General features: G+C 39.6%; 1 protein-coding gene across 1 annotated transcript in view; it reads left to right on the plus strand.

Annotated features, from left to right (window-relative positions):
• Positions 1–22729, plus strand: part of Rapgef5 (Rap guanine nucleotide exchange factor 5) — a 105427-nt gene that overhangs the window by 43335 nt on the left and 39363 nt on the right. The window contains exons 4-9 of the mRNA XM_029540618.1: positions 8500–8578; positions 13285–13429; positions 14523–14620; positions 17561–17591; positions 18477–18555; positions 20624–20773. Of these exons, the coding sequence (XP_029396478.1) occupies positions 8500–8578; positions 13285–13429; positions 14523–14620; positions 17561–17591; positions 18477–18555; positions 20624–20773 (582 nt within the window). The remainder of the gene's footprint in view (positions 1–8499; positions 8579–13284; positions 13430–14522; positions 14621–17560; positions 17592–18476; positions 18556–20623; positions 20774–22729) is intronic.

Raw genomic sequence — 22729 nt, forward strand, 5'->3', positions numbered from 1 at the left:
TGTGTGTGTGTGTGTGTGTGTGTGTGTGTGTGAGAGAGAGAGAGAGAGAGAGAGAGAGAGAGAGAGAGAGAGAGAGAGAGAGAGAGAGAGATGGGCATGTATGCTGTGGTATATGCATGGAGGTGACACTCATGTAGGGGTCAGAGGACAACACTATGAAGTCTTCTTTCTTTTATTCTTCCATGTTTACATGAGTTCCAGGGATTGAACTTAGATTTTCAGGTTTCCATGTCGAATTTCTTTCTTACCCATAATCCATCTCACTGGCTTTTTATTTTATTTTTTTAAATAATCTCTATCTATGTCCTTGGTGATATTTGTACTGTATTGCCACCAAGAGCCATGTGATTTCAGTACTATGAGAAAAACCTACAGAGGTTGGTGGTTTAAGCTGTGTGTTCACTTTGGAACAAGACAAAGGAAGAAGGTGGTGTGGCTCAGTGGTATTGTGTATACTGAGCATGTCTGAGGTCTTGAGTTCTGTTCTTAGCAAAACAACAGAACCAAAAGAGCTCTTGGACCTGTTAGGATGATAGTGTTTTAATGTTCCTTCAGTGTAAGAAGCTATAGAAGAGAGTGTTTGTGCTTAAGAAAGTCTTGTTCAGTGATAGTTGATATGTAACATTCTGTTTCCTAGGTATTGAGCTGAAAGACTCCAGCCGTAGCCGAGATGAGTACCTACCAAGGCTTTAGCATGGAGTTCATTCAGTTCTTTTGACTTAGGAGGGAGTGAGCAAAACTCAGTTGTGATTCACACTTTTCAGTGTTTCAAGTAAAGCTTGAGGAGAAGTCTGTCTGAAAGGAAAGGCTGGTTGCATGGATTATACGATTTGCTTTGGGACCATTTTGGTTGATTAGGTTGTTTTTGTTTGTTTGATTGATCATCTTGTTTTGTTTCTTCCTAGACAAGTTTTCATTGTGTAGCCCAAGGAAACTTTGAACTCTTTTTTTTTTTTTTTTTTTTTTTTAAGATTTGTTTATTATTATATGTGAGTAGTCTGTAGCTGTCTGCAAACACACCAGAAGAGGGCGTCAGATCTCATTACGGATGGTTGTGAGCCACCATGTGGTTGCAGGGATTTGAACTCAGGACCTTCGGAAGAGCAGTCAGTGCTCTTACCTGCTGAGCCATCTCTCCAGCCCCGAAACTTTGAACTCTTGAACCTCCTGCCTGGTTCTTCTGATCACAGACATGCACAATCATATCAACCCACACAATTTGGCTTTTGAAAAAAGTTTGTGCCTTAACAGTTTGAATTTTAATGTGTAGTCAGCCAATTTTTATGCTTTGATAACATTTATGAATTTGTAACTTTCCTCAGTCATTCCACAAGATTGTTAGTTCTGTCTCTCTGTGTATGGACTGGGCTTGTGTCACATAGCTGGGAACAGGTTGTGGACTCAAGTAAACTTCGGTTTTCTTGGCCAAACAGCAGTGTGGTGGTAGTGGCAGGGGCTTGGTGTATGGAGGCTGGCCATGAAAATTCTTCTTGGTGCTTTAGAATTAAAAATATTACACCAGGACCTGAATTGATTTGATTGTTAGAATGATTATTAATTGCTTGAAATATCCATGTCTCAGGCTTCTAATTTAAGATATTATGTTTAAATTAAATTTCTTTGCTTCCTGAAGCTGTAGCATGTTTACTTGACAAGCACTTAGGAACACAGCTTGTGTCTTTGTGTGACGCTAATCATGTGAGCCAGCAGTAGCTCAGAGAGGTCAACAGTATTAAACCCAGTGGCTCTTGGAACCAGGATGCTAATTTTTATTGGTAGCTGCTGACAAATTAGTATTAAACGTTTTGTACCCCTGACGGTTTCCAATCTCATCTATGCTGTTAAGTGAAATGTTGTAGCATTGATCATGAAGATATTTTTTTCCTCCTGGCTCATTTGTGAGAGCAACTGCTGTCTCTAATCAATGAGACCTACAACTGGATCACAAGTCTTTGGGGACAAGCAAAGTGATTCAAACTGCAGCAGCAGATTATGAGAATAGCCTTTCTTCCCTCTAGTCTGTACATTCCTCTGCGTAACAAGGAGCGCCCCTCTGAGGACTGCAGCCCAGCCCGTCCATACAACCCGGAGTACAATAGCCCTTGACTATTCTGCTGATACACCGCTTCTCAGTATTTAACATCCAGAAGCTGCATTTCCACCCTCTCTCTTCTTGGTTCCTAGTACAACTGCTTCCTACCCCTGTTTCTCTCTTCTCCACTTGCTTCTTTTTTTTTTAATCATTGTCCACACAGGAAAACCCACCCTACTCAGCCAGCACTAGACCGGAAGTTGTCTTTTTCCGTGAGATGTGTGAGAATTCATCATAGCCTCAGGCTTCCTCCCTGCATACAGCTCCTGTTACCATAACTGGTGTTCTGATCTTTCACACTTTTGCCTAATTGTTTTAGTTAGATCACTTTAAAAAACCCAGAGTTTGTAGAGGGAACCTCAGCTCCCTCTCCTTACTCTATCCTCTCCACTATGACAGTCCTGAAGTGGCTGGCTCAGAAACTTCCTTGTTACTCTATGCCTCGAAAGCCTCTGCTTATTTATTTCCCTTTGCCCGTGAGCCGTTCGCCCCCGAGCCAACTCTCAGAGGCCCACCAGGAATCAGCTCTGACCTACTTTTTTAGGTTTGCTTTCAATTAGACTATACCATCTTTCTATTCACTACCGTGCCGTAGTTGAAGGCTTACAAATGTACAAGTCTACAGAGTGTACGATATGTAGCCCAGGCTGGCCTCAGAAATCACATCCGTCCTCCTGTTTCCAAGTCCTGGGATTATAGGATGCACTAACACAACAGGCCTGATAATAAATTCCTGACATGTTCTGAGTCTCCCAGACAGATTGGAAGGCACACATACACACACAAGACACAGATTCTAGTTGTGCTCAGACATTGGAAACAGCTAATTTGGCTGGGACAGCAGCTACACAGAGGACTCCTATCCCACTTATCACCAGGTGCCCCATGCATATCCTTCTGCTGTGTGCCAGTCTGCAGAGGGATGGGAGCTGGGGGGAGGGCTCTGTGTGCTTTGCTCTTCCATGCTCCCAGAAACCCTCCTAAAGCAGTGTGTGGGTTGACAGTACCTAAGAACAAAAGAGCAATTATATTCATCCCAGAGGAAGAAAGATGGGATTCCTTAACAGTTTTAGAACTTAAAATAAAAATATACTTGGTAATTTGAAAACCATACCCAAATCTCTGTTTATAGTAAGTCTCTGTCTTTTAAAGGGTGGATTTTCAGGTTTGCTATATAAACATCACTACATAAATGAGTGTTTGTCTGTCTGTTTGTCTGTCTGTCTGTCTGTCTGTCTCTCTCTCTCTCTCTCTCTCTCTCTCTCTCTCTCTCTCTCTCTCTGTGTGTGTGTGTGTGTGTGTGTGTGTTGACACATATACATAAAGTCAAATTTTGGGTGAAATTGTAAAAGTAGGCAGAAATTGAATACATTTTAAAGCTATTAAACAGCTATTTTTAAAATCATCAGGATGCTTTATAGAAATGTAAAAAACACTTGATAAGAGCCCTAGCTATAATGGCATTGACCTATGATTCAAATTCTTAATGTGTGTTTTTTAAAAACTTATATTTAATCAAATTACAACATACATTTTGTCAGTGCCAACAACAACAACAACAACAAAAATTAATGGTAAGCTGTAATGTTCTGGGGCCCAAAACAGGGTCTTTCAAATTCAGAGCTTTTCTTGGCTCCTGAAGTCAAAGCTAAAGTAAGATTATTTTATGGTGCTTTAAATTCAACTGTTCCTGAAGTAGAAAAGCAGGTGAAACAGAAGTGCTAAGCGCACTTGAGGGAATGTGAGTCGGTGCAGAACGCTGGGAATTCCCATCACCAAGCTCCTGTGGACGTTGCCGTTGGCAGGTTGCTGTCAGAGGTCTGTCTCACTGTGCAGATGGATACTCTCATTACCACCTTGCATTCTGCCTTCCTAAGCATGGAAAACCACTGGGGTGGATGTATTGTTCCTAAGTAGACCCATACTCCTGATGTTAGTATTTTGGGTGGGTTGGGTTTTGATTTCTTTCTTTCTTTCTCCTACACACAAAAAGAAAGCTTACCCCTTTGGGTAATATTTAGATCCACTTCATTAATTCAATTATATTTGCATAAGAACCCCATTAAAAGGTTCTTACCATACCTCTTACTGTTCAACTGATACAATGAAGAGAGACACAAAAGATATTTCTATTGCAGAAGTAAACTGGCTGCAGTTAACATGAAAATGAGAAACTATTCTCATTAATACGTAAGGCAAAATATATTGGTGTAAAATTAAATCAAACTAGATGATTGACTTAATATGCCTTACTTTTTATTCAATTGAACATCTTTATACAATGTATTTTCATCATTTTTTCTAGTTTCTCCTAGATCCTCCCTACATCCCTACCTCCTTAACTTTGTTCTTTTTCTCTCTCAAAAAAAGAAAGACAGACAGAAAAAGAAAAGAAACCAGGAAACAAAACAACCCACAGAAAAATAAATCAAGCAAGCAAAACATCAGCAAGAGACAGAAATTGCCAAAACCAAGTAAAAATGAAGCCAAAATGTCCATAAAAACAGTATTGAGTTTGTTTTGTGTTGGTCAACTTCCCTTGGGCATAGGGTCTGCTCTGGTTAGTTATTTGGTGAGATTCCACTGGGAAAAAGCTATTTTTCCCTTTGCCACTGGGTATTGATTACAAATAGCTTCTTGTTTAGGGATGGGGCTCCAGGTCCACTCCCCTTCTCAGTGCTGGCATCCCATTTGGCTTTAACCTGTGCAGATCTTGTGCATGTTCTGTGCATTTATATGTGCATAAGTTCTGTTATGTCTGAAAGACAGTTTCCTTGGAGTCATCTGTCACCCCTAGCTCGTACAATCTGTCTACACCCTCATCCATGTTGCTCACTAAGCACTGAGGGATTCTATTTAAAAAAAAAAAAGTTTAGTACTGAGTGTTCCAGAGTCTCTTAGTCTGTGCATATTGTCCAGTTATGACTCTTCATGTTAATTTCTGTCTACTGTAGGAAGGAACATCTCTGATGAGGCTTGAACAAGGCACTGGTCTATGGGTATAGCATTATGTCATTAGTATTAGCATTACGTCATTAGGAGTCATTTAGTTGCTCTGTTCCTTTAGCAGAATAATAGCAGTAGTTTTTCACCTAGATCCATGTCCAATCAAGAAGATACCTTAAAAAAATTCTTTTGGGAGAACTGGGAGTATAAGGTACATGCTTAGTCTGTGTGAGACCCTAATAAAAACATTTTGTGCTGGTAGAGGGCAAAGATCTTCCCAAAAGTTTAATGATGCACCAAGAACTTGGGATTAGATTTAATGACTCAAATTCTAAAAAGCAGTTTTCTTTGTATATTAATAGCTAGGAATTCCCTGAGTTAAAGATCAAAATGAATACATGTCATTATCAGAATGTAAAGGTATAAAGCTACTGTGAATTAGTTTCTTTGTATATTAATACCTAGGAATCACAGAGTTAGAGATCAAAATGAATGCATGTCTTATCAGAGTGTGAAGGTATAAAGCAACTATGAATTTGTTTAAATGAGAGATGTGTTTATGAATAAAAAGTACTTTCTGCCTACAGTCTTAAATTGCTATTAATTAAGCACTATGTAATGTAATAGATAATTACTGTGCTTTAATATGGATGCTTGTGGATTTGCTAGTCTTTCTAAGTAGCTATTGTTGGCTAATAGTCTTTGGGGAATCATTCACACAGCCATTCTGGCTTTAAATACCAGTGGGACAGACGTTTCTGAAGCATGGCTGAGATAAAATAAAATGCATTTTTATTTGAAGTGTATCATTTTGATTATAGTTTTTATTCATATCACAATAACATTCAGAATCTTTGCAGCAGAAGAATAAAAAAAAAAAAGCTTGTTATGAGGAGGGAAATTTTTCAGAGCAATCCAGTAGCTTAAAAAGCAAGAATTAGAGTTGGGCATATGGGAATCTGATCTATTTGGGGGAATTTTAACTATTCTGTTCATCAGAGTTTTAACTGGAGATGTTTTTATATGGCCTCGTTGTTTTTATTTTAATTAATATTTCAATGACAGATAATTAGGTAAAAGCTGTTGAATATTAAATATGGTTTGTTGTAGCTTAGGGGGAAATAAGCATTTCTGGGTCAAAGCTTTTCACAAAATATTGTGATATGTGAGCTGATTAATTGAACTGAATGCCAAGTGGGTTACCCCCATCCAACCAGACCCTCATAGTGACTCAGTTCGTTATCTAAGGCTATTTGGCATGGAATGGCTGCTTATGTCAAAGTTAATGGTGTTCTTTTTAATCTCAGCTACTAATGGAATAAATCTTGATCAGAGAATAATTTCTGCCTCATTCAGTCCAGCTGAGTGTAAGAATATCTCAACCTGTCTGTTACATAAAGCGTTTTAAATATCAAACATTTGAAGCTCCTGATATAGTTGTCTAGTGCTTTCTGAGTATTGGTAGCTCTCTACCTGTAAGTCACAGGTTACTCCATTGTCCTTGCTGTCAATGTTTTGTGCCATATGAAAAAAAAAAAAGGACAGCTTAACTTTTAATTTGAACAAAGAAGTTAAATGTTTTTATAAGGGGCTGAAGTAATTGCTCCATGGTTAAGAACACTGACTACCCTTGCAGAAGAGTGTGGTTCCCAGCACACACAAGGCAGCTCACAACTTCCATAATTGTACTTCCAGAAGATCCAACAACTTCTGTCTTCTACAAGCACCAAGCATACATGATGCACATACACAGAAAATAAAAAATATTTTAAAAGAGTGTTAAATCAATCACAGCTAGCATAATTTTGTTTATATATAGGGAGAGTATACCAAAATAATAGCTTTCAAATGCATTTCCAAATTACCATAGTTTTTAAGACATCCTGTATAAAGTTGATTTTAGTTTCAAATATTTTAGAAGCTAAAATAGAAGTCACTATACCTCTCCAAATCTCTCTCTCATTATAGTTACTAATATTTAAAACCTTAGGCTGTTAGGTTAACTGGTTTGGGGCTTTGCCTGTCTTTTATAAAGAGACGATGGGACTGTTCTGTAAATGCAGGCTGTGTATTGTCTGATCAAACACACACCATGTCTTTTTATACAAGGCTTAACTTTTACCCAGCATATCCTGTGCATACCTGTTCGGAGACTCTTTTTTTCTTTTCTTTTCTTTTTTTTTTTTTTTTAGAGTAGCAGTAAATCAGAGCAGTGGTTTGCTGGCATATCTGCAGTGTGACAGATCATTGGAAGTCTAGGCTTACAGTGAGTTTTAGGTGCCATTTGTCAGATTGTTTTGATAAATGACACTATTAACCTAGAAATGTCTTCCCGTCAGTGCTGGGGATTGAATTTAGGGCATTGTGTAAACTATAACTAGTCAAATTAGCACCTTAGTTTACTTTAATGGTTTCTGGCAATTTAAAGGCAAATTTAGGCTGAGACTGTGGGTTATGGGTCACTCACTATTGCCCAGTATATTACTGTTTCATACATTCAAAAATGTACTGTTCCCAATGTGAACGATAAGGGAATTAAATCATGTGGTAAAATGATTATTGACTAGGCAGAGGTACTTGTGTGAGGCTACTTTGCATCTTACATACAACAATTTCTGTTGTGGTAGAAATTCTGTGGCACTGGAAATTGTGTTAGGGGCCATTTTACAGCCCCATATCACATGAAAACTTTTCAAAGAACACTCAAGACACAGGTGAAAATAAATGGAATTAAGGGAGCAAATGAGTCAAGGCCCATGATCAGTGTGTGTAAAGTGTCACACTGAAACCTCTTATTTTACACAGTAACTGAAAATACAAAGTTACAAATAGAATGGGGAAGAAGCACGTTCTTGTTTTAGGCTAGAATTGTTCCCAGTTTTAATGGATTCAGGTCAGGCTCCACCCTAGAAAGAAAACCTTGCATCGTTTTTTTCTGACTGCCATTTTTGTGATGTTGATATAAACCTAAGGACCCATGGGTTCTCAGTAAACGCTTTACCTGCCGTCGACCCAACGTGTCATAGATGCATTCGAACGGTAAAGATGACTTGAGATCTGGTGTATGTGTTGTGGGTTTTCTTACCCTCATTCTTGCCCTAAATGATAGCAAATGGTTTTGGAAAGTCTTCCTTTATCAGAACATGAAATGTTTCATTCCCTGTACAACTGGATTGTATAACTCAGAAAGCTTAGGAACTTCATTTTAAAAGCATATTATTTATGCATTGGTTTTTCATAAACACCCCTACTCCCAAGTATAAGTGATCTCTTAGTAAAGGGAACAAGATAAGAATTACATACGGAGAAAGCTTTATCAGGAAAAAAGATGTTGCTGTTGTGCATTTGTGCATAGAATTTTACACCAGCCCCTAGCCTTCGTTGTGTTTTGCAGTGGACGCTGTTCTAGTGCCCTCTTGTCCTTTCTTTGCTCACACCATGTTTATTTTCTTCCTTTGCAGAGACGCTCCTTGATGACTTCCTCCTCACGTACACTGTATTCATGACAACTGATGACTTGTGCCAGGCGCTGCTAAGACAATATCCTTCATTAACTGCAGGACACTGTGCCGGCTTTCTCTCAGAAAGATGTCCCACATTAGGAATTAACTGCCTTTCTTAATTTACTCAACCCATGGTGGAGTGTGCCTATGTTAAATATTAATGCAATGATATCCACGGTGAAGATGGCATGGGACAGGACAGATGGGGGCAGTGGGGGATGTGCTGCTGCTGCCACCGCCACTGCCACTACCTTTACATTCTGTTCTGTGGGCAAAGTGTACTGTTTACACCATGTTTGCTTTATTTCCGTTTCTCATGGTTACTTAGGAAGCTGGAGGTAACATTGCCTTCTGGGTAATCAATCTCAAGTCAGCAGGTCAAGAGGATTGACAATAACAAGCAATAAGTATCCTTATAGGAGAGTCAGCCACAGCCACTTAGAGTCAGACCTCCTGTACAAATGAACCTCCTGTGTGTATGTGTGTGTGTGAGTATATGTGTGAATGAGTATGTTTGAGTGTGTTTGAATGTGTGAATGTGTGTGTGAGTGAGGATGTGTGAGTGAGTGTGTGAGGTATGTATGAGTGTGTGTGTGTGTGTGTGAATGTATGTGTGAATATGTTTGAGTGTATGTGTAAGTATGAGTATTTGAGTGTATGTGTATGTTTGAATGTGTTTGAATGTATGTGTGAGTATGCTTGAGTGAGTGTGTGAGTGTTGTTTCTGTGTGAGTGTGTGTGTGAATGTGTGGCTGTGAGTATGAGTATGTATATGTATGTGAGAGTGTATTATGTGTGAGTATATGTGTATGTTTGAGTGTGTGAGTGTATGTGTGTGAGCAAATGTGTGTGTGTATAAGTATGTGAGTATGAGTATGTGAGTGTGAGAGTGTGTTTGTGAGTGTGTGTATGTGAGTGTGTGTGTGTGTGTGTGTGTGTTCCTCCCCATGGGAAGTCTATCCCTTTTTCTGGATGCAGTTATCTTTTTGGAATGTTGCCACTCACTGCATGCTTCCCCCAAGTGTCAGATGGGATTAGAAGGTTAACTGCCTGCTAAGAAAGCCTTATGGTTTTACTCGGTAAGCAGAGAGCGAGATGCCGCATAAAGGCCATAAGCCCACATAAACGAACTAGAAGTCTCCAGCAGGGCTTCTTGCCCCACTCTGCTTAGAGAAGATGCTTCAAAAGCAGTTCAATATTTAATAAATTAATTTAGCTAATTAATTTTGTTGCTAGTAATAATAAAATTAATTATAGCCTTTAAGCATTTCATAGAAACTTTACTGCCTTTATTAAACCAAACTAGAGATTCCATTTCAATTCACACAAAATGTTTAGGAAAATGGGTTTTATGCCAAAGATTTTATTAAAACTTAATAATACCCATTTAAAATTCATTACCTGTTAAATAATTGTTACATGTCTCCCAATTATACTGCGTTTTCCTATCAAAAAGAATACCTTAGGGCTGGAGAGATGGCTCAGCCATTAAAGGCTAGGCTCACAACCAAATATATATATATATATATATATATATATATATATATATATATATATATATATATATATATATATATATATATATGAATGAATACCTTAAATATTAAAATGTGTTTAAAATGACATGTCTATTAAAAGACCATATAACTAATCTACTAAACTTGGTGGCACATAACTGTAATGCTGAGGTCAAGTCCAGCTTGGGCCTAGACACCTGTCTCAGAGGAAAGGCAGGGCTAAGAGATGTCTCAGTAAAGTCTGAGGATCTATGTTTATTCTCTAGAACCAAGGTAAAGCTGAGCATGGGGGGCGTAATTCTGGTGCTGGGGAGCTGGAGACAGACAGAGCTGTCAGATTGCTGGCCAGGTAAATCCCAGCCCTGTGAGAAACCCTGCCTCAAACCAGTAGATATTGCCTAAGGAATGTCATTCATGGTCGACCTCTGACCTCCACCTGCAGGTGCACACATGTGCACCTGTGCACACACACACAAACACATGCACACATACAGAAACAAAAGGGTTTATATATTGCACTAGAATATATGAACTAGAAATGACACGTACGTACATATTAACTGTTTTCTTGCTTTACTATATCCTCTGATTAAGCAAAACTACAGATATTTTGACAATGTCTAAAATCTAACTCATAAAACTAATCTTGAAATGTTAGTTTTGAATTTGGAAAATTGCAACAATATGCAGATTTTTCTCACAGTTTCCAAGTAGTTGCTGTTTAAGAAATCAGCAATAATAAGAATTATGCCCTATAGCAAATTAGATGCCTTCAAACTATTGACTTCAGCAATGATCCTAATATTTTTTTAACCACTTAATAATTTAGTGCCCCTGCAGATATTTCTAAAGAATGTCTGAGGGTCTCCTTGGATATCAGTGATTTTAGTCTTTAACTAGGACAATTATGTGAAATTTTAGTTATTTTTACAACCTTTTGATTATTAAAATCCACAAAATGGCAAACATTTTAAATTACAAGTTTTTCTGCACAACCGTCTTTTGTTTCTTTTCATCCGTGAAATCAAAGAAGCCACAATCAAAGCTATGACATCTGTATCAAATGCTAATTTTGGTCCTGTCTCCATGAAGATGCTTGTTATATTCCACTACTGTGGGCCCAGGTCATTTTTGTTTGTTTTTCCCATGATTTTTTTAAAACACTGTTTATAGATTGGAACCATTTTACAGGGCTTGGATATTTTATATGGATATTTTCATTGTAATAAGATTGGATGGCTTTCGGCTTTTATCATAGTAAAGCACATTATTGAAGCTCATAGCCTGGGCCAGCTAATATTCAGTGCATGACAAAGAACCTGCAGCTCATCCAGAGCCCCTCCCCCACCACTGCATTTATAAACCAGTATGATTATGCCTGAGCAAAATAATAAAGGGACTTATGCCCTACTATATTAAAATAGAACACAAATGCAAATTTAATCAGTGAGCGTTCTAAAAAGATACATATATGGTAGGTTAAGAAAATAAATATTAATAACCATAAATTTAGAATAAGAGTTGAACACTCATGGTCTTGAAACTGCTCTATTCTGCTGATGTGGGTGGGGCTTGGATTTGAATGAAGAGAAACTCAGATCTCCACGAGAAAAGAGAGTTGCTGGGTGTTTCGCAACCGGCTGTGTCTTCTTCCTTACTAGACATTTTTAAAAAGAACACACGTGCAAACGGAAATAACATAGGACTAACCTTTATATTTGCCTTTTAAGAAAAAAACTAAAAGAAGTAGACACTTTTGGGCGTCTTTATTGGTTGTTTGTTTGTTTGGCTGACTTTATTCCTCAAGTAGGATTTAAAAGTGGCCTCAGCATATTCTTGCAGGTTAGGGTGAAAGTGAGTCGTGGTTTTCTGTATTTGTGAAGTCTGATGTACAACTCATTTCTGTTTTGCAGCTGTTCATTGGTACTAACAGATATGCAGTCTTGATGAACCATCTCCTAATGCTTCTATGTCTAGTTAGCTTTTCAACACCATCAGGATGGCCAAGGGCTGGGAATGGTGGTGCATACCAGTAATCCCAGCACTTGGGAGGCAGAGGCTAGAGGATGAAAAGTTGAGGCTAGCCTGTGCTACACAAGACTTTGTTGGGGGCTGGGATGAGGAGGCTAGAAAGATGATCATTTTGAGAGATTTAAAAAAAAAAAAAAAAAAAAAGATGACCTTAGACAGTGTTGAGCTCTTGTTTCATTCCTAGGCTTTAAGCTTTTTACTTTGAAGTTACTTTAATAATGTAGTTAACACATGGTCATTATATATAAATTAGGAAATGTTAATTAGTATACAGATATTCTAAAAATCTCACTACATTGAAAGGCCACTGCTAACCATCTGCATGGCTTTCCAGTTAATTAAAATATTCATGTAAGCATTATTAAAATATTCATATAAGCATTCTTATTAAAATATTCATGCAAGCATTATTAACCCAAGTAGATGATGCTGCTAGGTTTTTGGTTTTGTGCTCAACAATATACCATGAATGTTCACTTCAATATATGTACTTCATACTGGGCCCCATTTTTATGGCTGCAGAGTAATTTATTTAATAATATCTAATCATTTATTTAACTGACTTCTTGCTGGAGCATATAGGCCTTCCCCTGTTAAGTTTTTAATTTACATTAATGAAGGTGAAACTCAGCAACCCTTTATACCTATGTCTTTGCACATTTATCTGGTTCTTCCTTTCTTCAATAAATCCTTAGGAGTGGGCATTTGCATCAGATCATAAACTGTACTCCAGACAGCTGTGCTCATCTGGAGCAACTTTAGAAGTAACTGATTTTTATAAAATATGAATTTCTAAAGATCAAAGATTGCCTGCTCTCCTTCTGATGTTCTTCACTGAAGCAGTGTTCACCTGTGTGGTGAGGCGGGCTCTCCTCTAGAAGCTACTCTTGAAATCAGTGGGCCACCGCATGTGGCTTTGAACTGACATAAATCCCATGCTGCTGAGGGACTTTGTCAGCAGCTGCCAGTGTGACAGCACAGCTTCCCACTGGGGATGCCGCATTTCTGCGTCTGCCTTTATTCTTCCCACAGCCCGCCTTCTGTTCTCCATACTCAGGTTCTGTCCTTTTACCTTTTATACAGTTCTAAATTCTTTGGAAAATATACTTTAGCCTATTTTGTAAAAACTTGATTGCATAGGCCTTTTCACATTTTGTATTCCAACAACACAGTATTCTTTCTTAACCGTGTGCACCTATTCTGCCGAGAAGTATCAGGGGGAAGAAGAAAACTCAGATGCCCCTTGTCGGAAGCGCAAGGTCTTACATCTGGTTTCCCAGTGGATTTCTCTCTACAAGGACTGGCTACATGAAGATGAGCATTCAAAAATGTTTCTAAAGGTGTGCCAACACTTTCAGATATTTTGACCTGATTGATTTTATTTTCAGCTCTGTGCTTCAAAAAATCTCATTTTTGGTCATTCAGTTTTTATGTCAGATTCAGTAAAAGTATAAATTCATCTTGACTTCCAATACCTGGCATTCTCTATATAAGTAGGAACTCAATTTTTAAAAATTTAAATATATTATGAAAAACTATACGTGGAAATTTTATATGCACCAATTTTGGATGGGTTGTTTAAATCATCGGAATTTTTATTGTGAGTTAAATAACATATGCCAAAATATACTTTAAGATTTGATGCTATTTAATCTTAGATTTATGATAATGTTAAAATGACAATGTATATAGGCAAATAAAACTTAGATAAACATTAAAAATCATCTTAATGATATATATGTTGTATTACTATGTGAATTTTAACTATATGCTGTGCTTGAGAATTGTATTTGAGAATAGGCTTTTGACAATATACTTTGAGAATAGTAACAATCTGAAAGACACTAGCCTAGATAAAGCAGTTTGTCTAAATATTGATAGTTTACACTATGCATTTATCACGGACAGTTCTCTGGAATAGAGCTTGATATTGGGTGCACAATAGAGAGGGTAGAGTGGGATTTTAGCAAGACATAGAGGAAATGGCGTTGAATTTAACATTCCTTTTAGGATTCCAGTTAAAAACTTATTTAACTGTCCCTCTGCCTTAACTCATGTTATTTTTTAAGCCCACTGGTTATTTTAATATGCTTTCCTCCCAAGCAGTCGTGCAGATATTCTCTTTTGAGATTGGAACTACACGTGGATGTCTCTAGTAGCCAACTAAGAGATGTCTGTTTTCAGCATCTGCCACAGTCTTTAAAAGCAGCCAGGTTGTTGAGTGGCTGGAGTCCACATTACTTCCTGGAATAAGATAGCCATTATCTGAGACTTTTTCTTGGTGGTGGTGTTGGGATGGAACTCAGGGACTTAACACAAACTAAATGCGTTTGAACACTGAGCTGTATGGCCAACCCTGTCTTCATTGAAATCCTTACAGAATGCACACTAAATTGTTATATTTGCCGTTTGTCGTCTCCATGCTCTCCACAGACCATATACAGGAATGTGCTGGACGATGTCTATGAGTATCCGATTCTTGAGAAAGAGCTGAAAGAGTTTCAGAAGATCCTTGGCATGCATCGCCGTCAGTGAGTATTTAGCTTCGCTTGTACCAGTTAGGGAACGCAGAAGCAAATGTAAGAATTTGGGGCCATTGTGTATAGAAAGTTAATTTTTAGCATTTCTAGCAGTAAATTGTTCTTTTTTATTTTTTATAAATCAAAATAAAAGAAAACTAATCAGACTCTAGACCTTTCCTTTTTTATTTTATGTTTTCTATGATAAAAGCAGACTGAGCCACGGCAGCCTTAGTACACAAAAATAGTAAATTATTCCTTAATTTTAAGTCACATATTTAGCTTATTGTTTGGGGGCTCGGGAAATCTCTATGGAATAGAGAAGAAAAGACTTATAAATAGGTCCCAGTGAGTCACAGAGAATTACATAGGCTCAATGTGTTATGAGATCTGTGAGGTTTCCATATCGGTTTAGAAAGATTGGAGAAAACCAACTTCTCTATTAACTGTTGGCATGCCCAAGTGTCCCATAAGTAGCACTTGTAAATCTTTCAAAATGGCAGCACCTGGCTTTTCTAGGTTTTAGCGGCATCTCTGTTAATTTTGTATATGAAACCATGGGGTCCTTATTCGGTTCTGAGATGCAGTCTTTGCCAAGCTTGTCCAGTTTGACCTGCAGTTGCTTATTTTTAGTAGCATAAAGCAAGTGCATCATCAAGCTAGACACTTTTACGACTTGGGCAACAGTGAGTGCACTTCTGAGGAATGCCGGTTCAGGCCTGCACGATAACTGGCTTGAGATCTAAAGCCTGATTTAACTGCAGTGAAGAGCCCCCATTACAAATAAAGACATGTGTAGATGCATGCATAAGCCTTCATCCCAGGTTGTCAGAATGGCATCCTGAGAAAAGAGGTGCAAGGTGGGACAGTGTTTTAGAAATGAATGTGATAAACTATGGTGATCACAGCCTGTATCCTATTAAATATGAAGAGCCTAGTTAATATTGATGTGAAATTATAAATTAGTAAATGAATCAAAAGGGGAAAGAAAGATAAACCTTATGACAATTAATCTCTCCTTTGGAGGAGGTCTGTACTATAAGGCAGAGCTGTTACAGTTGGAAAACCTTAATGCCTGGCTTAGTGCACTTAAATAGATTAACCATGTCACTGAAATCTAGTACATTCCATTAAAATTTTACATTAGAGTGGAAATGGAAAATTGAAATGAGAAAATTGGTTAAGATTCAGTTGGGCTGGAGGTGAGGCTTAGGGTTAGCAAACCGAAGCTGTGGGTCATCCTCCCAACACAAACACAAAGAGAAGAGGGTCTCCAACACATGCACACAGAGGAAAGGTCCCCAACACAGACACAGAGGGGGTCCCCAACACACATAGAAGGGGGTCCCAAACACACACACACAGAATAGGGCCCCCAAAACACACCCACACAGAACAGGGTCCCCAACAAATGCACACAGAGAAAGGGTCCCCAACACACACAGAGGGAGTCCCAAACACACACAGAGAACAGGGCCCCCAAAACACACATAACAGAGAAAAGGGTCCCCAACACACACACACAGAGGGAGGTCACCAACACACATAGAAGGGGTCCCCAACACACACAGAAGGGGGTCCCAAACACATACACACAGAACAGGGCCCCCAAAACACACCCACACAGAACAGGGTCTCCAACACATGCACACAGAGAAAGGGTCCCTAACACACACACACACACACACACACACACACACACACACACACACAGAGACAGGAATCCCCAACACACACACACACACAGAGAAGGGGGTCCCCAACACGTGCACACAGAGAAAGGGTGCTTGCTTATTTAGTATAAGACTATGACATGTCTTTCCATTTTAGAATGAGACTTGGGCCCAAGTGTTATGCTCATTACAGTTCTCTGGATGGCCAGTGCATCACTTTCTGAGTATATGATGAGTACCTGGTGTGGATGGTTAGCCTGATGGTGTGTGCAGCTTTCTTCAGAGTGGAGATAGCCATCGGGGTACCCCAGTGATGCAGGATCAGTGGTTAGAAAGGCATCTGTAGAACTGCACGGTGTCCTCAATTCTGCCCTACAGACCCATCTAGAGACAATGCTGGATTACTTAGCTAGCTAGAAAATGGTTCCACCACAGATCTATTACTACACCACAAAGTCGTTCTTGTTAATACATACTGCTTTTCAAACAGGGTAGGGGGAGAGAAAGAGCACCCATACCATCTATTTATGTATACTGTGTAGGCTGACAAATCCAGTTTTCCTCTCAATTATTAGCTTTACTTTCTGAAAGTAGAAAACATAATACATGTGTTCAGTAGGTTTTTTTCCCTATTTCATTTGAAACTTAGAGCACAGTGACAGATGCATTATACATAGTATATTAATAAATAATATGTTCTGTCTTTTTATTTTGTTTTGAGATGGTCTGTAGTCCAGACTGGCCTGAAACTCATGATGTAGTCCAGACAGATCACCATCTTGCCTCTGCTTAGCCTCCAGAGTGTAGGGATTACAGACATGCACCACTATACCAGAATTATTTTGTCATGTTTTTTTCTTTTTTATGACATTTATTTATTTGTTTATTTATTTATCTATTTATTTATTTGTTTGGGTGTGTGGGTATGCCACATTGTTTGCTGTGATAAGACACCGACAAAACCAACTTAAAAGGAGAGGTCTTACTTGGCTTAAGATTGTAGTCTTATCATCAAGGGAAATCAAGGCAGGAACTTAGAGGTTCTGTGGGAGGGATATGGAGGATGCTGCTGACTGGCTCATCTCCCGTAGCTCTGCTTTCCTGTATAACTCAGCACCTCTCCTACGGTCAGTTCTGTCATCCCACTGTGTAGATCCTGGGCCATTAGTGATTCTTCTCACTGGTTCCACTTCACCTTCTTTAAAGAATGACATTCTCTACAGTGTTCCTGAAAATGAGTCTTCTGTGGAAATCTCATGTTTTACCTTTCTCTTTGTAGCACTGTTGATGAATACTCACCACAGAAGAAGGTAGGCAAAGGCTTTTATATCTGTGGGGGAAGGGGTGTGGCTCACACAGCTTGCCTGGTCCAGCTTGGCATCTCCTTATGAATACTGCCCCAAGTTGAACAGGGTGAGCTGGGAGATCCAGGGATGCAGCTGGCCTGCACTTTACTGCCTTGCTATGTCCAACTTATTTGTATATGGACCTTTGACTTTTCCACAATGCGTATAATTTTTAGTGCATTTTAAAGTCTCAGAACTTCCCTGCTGTTCCCAAATTGATAACATTTTGAATTTTAAACTGTTCACATCCCTCCCTCTGAATCCAAGTAAGAATCTTAAGTGAAGGATTTTCTTACTCCGAGAGCAAGGAAACCTTCTGAAGTTTCACACTTTCAACATGACAAGAGAGATGGTAGCCAGTGTGTTGTATTTCCACCGAACGTGAGAGGAACACAGAAGATATTGGTCAGTGTTAGGCAGAATGTGGGTAACCATAGTAGCCAGTGCTGGGAGTGGGAATTGCCCTCACAGAGTTCTTCAAACTGGAAAAGGCAGGAACTGAGATTGTTGTAACTGTGTCTCAGAGCCTGTGTTGGGATGGAGAAAGTGTCTTCCTAAAGAATCATGGGTATTTCTGGAGTCTCCTCTAGCAACAGGCTCTGAACAGACAGAGGAACTTTATGCATGCTACTGGCCTTGGCCAAGCTCCACACTAAGGCTCACAATCCCGACACGTACATTTGCTGATTGAAGGAACTCCAACTTTATTTCTCTTAAGATTGGATGGGTAGATTTTATATGTTTAAAAAAAAATTTTGACTAGCTCTTTTGGAACATGTTGTAAACAGCTCTGACTTTCCAGAGGGCCAGAATCAATTTGTTCATTGTTCTTCTTTTCCCTCTTCACAGAATAAAGCCCTTTTCCACCAGTTCAGTCTTAAGGAGAACTGGCTCCAGCATAGAGGAACTGTGACAGAAACAGAGGAAAGTGAGTAGCCTTGTACAAGGGTCGCCTCCTCCTACAGGATCACATCCTGCCTGCAACTGTCGTCACTTCTGGAAGTCATTCCTCTTTGACTAGAATGTTAATATCAAATATTAGCATGGCTTTTCTTCCTTGGTTTAGCTGTTAGGTTTTTTAAGATAAGTCAGTGTTCTTTCAAAGACCATGAATATTCTGAAATTTGGGAAGCAAGAACAGGGATATGTGCACTAGAGCACTCCTGTGTTCTGCAGCGCAGATACAAAAGATGCTGCAAACCAGCTTTTTCTTCCTTAAACCGTCACTCTGGATGGCACATGGTCCAGGATTGACCTGAAGGGCCACCAAAGCCAGTGTGCAGAGCCTTACCTAAGTCAGTCCCCAAAAAGACAGAGAAAAAGAAGAGGATGGGTCTGAGAGAAGTTCCGGTGTGGCTCCTCAGCCTGCCACTCACCCAGAGTGTACATGAGTCACATGAGTGACATGAGTCAGTGCTTAGGACTCCTATCAGCCCACGGAGGCTGGGCATTCACCAAGCATGAGTGGAAAGTCCTTGTTAGCAACCTGCATGTGCTAGTGTACTTTGCTACTACAGAGTGAGTGGCAGCAGGGGTTCCTTGTCTGGGCAAAGACTGAGGGGATGGCAGGAGAGAGGGGGAAGTAAAATGCTCTTGAGAAGTTTCCCACGCACCTTTCTCTACACACTAAACTTCAATGTGTCAAGGCTTACTATCTGTTTAGCCTTTTTAACAGTTCCAAAATAAAACGTCTTAGTTTATTCTGTTGTGTGGCACTTTGTCTGATGGCTCTGGCAGAAAGGTTTCTGTTGTCTCATGTTAACTGTCATCTGCCCCAAATGGAGGAGCAAATGCAATTACCTTACCTCCTGACTTGTTAATCGCTGACCTTCCTTGTCCATTTCTCCTATAATTTAATTGTAGAGTTTGCTAAGCTGAGCTTCAAAGAGGCTTAGTATTGCAAGGCCCTCCGGCCTCCCTATTCGTCAGTTTATTAAGCAAGGATAAACTCAGCCTCTATTTAGTAGTTGATAGACTGGATCTTTAGTCAGAGTCTCCACTTTGAGCAACCTAACCAAAGCAAAGACTGTCAAGTGCCTGGGGCAGGGAGTGTGTTTACTTGTGTTCAGGGGCAGCAGCCCATTCTCTCTCTTTGTTGCCTTTGCATCTCTGGAAATTATCCCTGGGTTTAGTTCGGTGATGCTATTTAAAGAGAACATAAAATTCTCTAAAAGCCATAACCCCCTGTTTATCATTGAGGAAGTATAGAGCACACTATCTAAGTATATAATTGCCCTGTTTAGTCTAAAGAACCTAGCATTTATATGTTAAGGGAAGGTGCTGTAAGAAGTAGCATGTCACAGTGATGTTCATCGCTATTAAAATTATCTCTCCTATGCAAATCGTGAAGAAAATGTTTTTCCAGGATCTATTCACCCCGACAGTGATAATACCCTACTAATCATTAATAGCACTGCAAATAAAAAATTAATAATAAAGGCTAGAAACATGGCCTCCATTTAAAAACCCATCATCAATTTGATAAGAGTCAGGGCTGGAGGCTCATTCTTAAATGACTGAGAGAGTTGCACATCAACACCAAGGCAAATGACATACTTTCAGGTATACATGAGAATTCTAATAGCATGTGTGCAGTTCTTGATTGGGCCACTGAGACTGTCCTGAAGCAGAGTGTAAAATAAAAATGTGTGTGTTAGACATTTTAATATACTGCTTTGGAAGTTCTTAACAACTCTCAGAGGAGGGGTTCAAAAGTACAGTCTGTAGAGCGTGGTCTCCAGTGTCTTCTAGCAGAGAGTCTATCACAAGAACGTGATGGTGTGACCAAGGGATCCCTTGCAGTATGGGAAGCCAGTCAGCTGTTCCTGCATAGTCACTGGCCTCCTGTGTTTGCAAGCATATGCTGGCAGGCTGGACTCTCACACACTCATCCTAAATGCATCTAGCTGTTCACACTTTATACTTAAAACAACAGCAAGATAGATGCCTCGTGGCCACAATTCTCTGATTATGACCTGTTCTTTTGACTTCTGCAGTTTTTTGCCACGTGTATATAACGGAGCACTCCTACATCAGTGTGAAGGCAAAAGTTTCGAGTACAGCGCAGGAGATCCTGAAGGTTGTGGCCGAGAAGCTGCAGCGTGCCGAAGAGGATCTGGCTCTGGTAGCCATTACATTCTCTGGAGGTAAATTATTTTCAGTCCTTTGAATATTAATCAAACTGGATCTTCACCGGAAGAAAGCTGACATCTTGTAGAGTGGGCACGCTGCCTCTCCTTTCTCTGCTGCAGCTGGATGACCACAGTCACAATATGAGGTGCCTACCAGAAGTGTTTCCATGACAACAGTGGGATACTGCTGGATACTGAATTTCCTCCCTCAGAATTGAGTAGGAAGATGTGCCAGTGTTTTGAAATGTATTAAAAGAGCTTTTTGCACTTTTTATAAATGTTAGATAAGCTTTCCATTTTTGTATTTAAATTAACTTCAGAAATTTTTAAAGGATTAAATTACTCCAGGAGGCGGGGTGGCCTTGAACCAGTTGATGGCTGAGATTGTAATACTTGGTCTCTGTTGGAAGATGGGAAACTACACAATAAGCCATAGCTCATGAGGCAGCACTCTCTCAGGTGCATGTGGCGAGCCGGACCTTGTAACAGCTGCTCCTGTTGGGCCCTGTTTGTCCTCCGAGAAACTTTATTGTGTGTATTGAATAAGGCCACGAAGATTACGAGCCAACACTATTGATCTGTGCAGTCTGAACAAACCTCTGTGTTTCTCTGGAGCCTGTCAGATCACAATGTCACTGGCTTCCTTCTAGCTTACAGTCTTTATCTGATGTCTCACTAACACCAAGGAAAATAGGGGGAAAGTGACTGAGTGTGAGCAGTTAAAAATGACAGTACCATGTTAACCAATATCAACCTGTGGGGTGGGGGGTGGGGGAGCAGAGACAAAACATTGCTATTTACCCTTAATAACTGTTCTACAGGGAGAGATGGACTCAGAATACATGTGAGGTTAAAGCATTACATGACAGAGCATTACTTCCACTACCATTTTGCTCACGGGCAGGTCAGATAAGCTTGGCAAGTCAATGCAAGTTACATATGCAAAAAATAAAACAAAAAAGCCATTCTCCCTAAGCGTAATAGAGTCTTAGAACTCTTATTGTACAGCCTAACAAAACACCATCCTGGGTTGAGGATGTAGCTTATTTGTAGAATATAGACCATGCCTGTATGAGGCTCTGGGTCAGGTCTCCAGAGAAATCTCTCACCCCAAATTGCCTATGGGAAATAAAAGTAATAATTTGCAAAGCATGTGGACCCCATGATGTTAATAAGATAATATTTGGGGGTTTCTTTGTTAAGGAATGGAGATGTATTTGGGGTTTTCTTTGTTAAGGAATAGAAATGGAGTTGGGGGTTCTTTGTTAAGGAATGGAGATGGAGTTGGGGGTTTCTTTGTTAAGGGACAGAAATGGAGTGAGGGTTTCTTTGTTAAGGGATGGAGATGGAGTTGGAGAAATGGCGCAACAGTTAAGCACTTGCTCCTTTTGCCCAGAGCCCAGGGTCAGTTCCTCCTTAGAACCATCTAGAATTCCAGGTACAGAGACTCTGAAACCCTCTTCTGGCCTCCTTGGGTACTGCACTCACAGGGGACACTAACATGCATGCAGACATACATTCATACACATTAAATAAATAAAAATAAACAAAATCTTAAGAAATAGAGACAGCTTATTAAGAAAGGATAGACACTCCCAAGGATGTGAATGGCTGGTGAACTGAAGGAAGACATTGTAAAATAAAAGAATTATGTTTATCCCTGTCTAGCTTCAATTAAGTGCGACTCAAACCATGATTTATTTGTTAGGTTCTGCACAATTACTGGGGCATGTCCCCTATTCTAATTCTCTAATGCTAGACTGGCTACTTCCCCAACTGTGCTCCCAGATACTTGCTGTTTGAATCTTCCTAGGTTATTTCTGCTCCAGCAGTCTGGAGTTCTGGGGAGGCATTTCACTCTGGCACCTGTTGCTGGTCCATCATGACTAATGGAGACCTCCTGTTCTCTCCATCTCCTTATCCTCTGATTCTCTCTCTCTCTCTCTCTCTCTCTCTCTCTCTCTCTCTCTC

This window comes from Mus pahari, chromosome 7 (genome assembly GCF_900095145.1).
Source record: "Mus pahari chromosome 7, PAHARI_EIJ_v1.1, whole genome shotgun sequence".
Classification (NCBI taxonomy): Eukaryota; Metazoa; Chordata; class Mammalia; order Rodentia; family Muridae; genus Mus; species Mus pahari.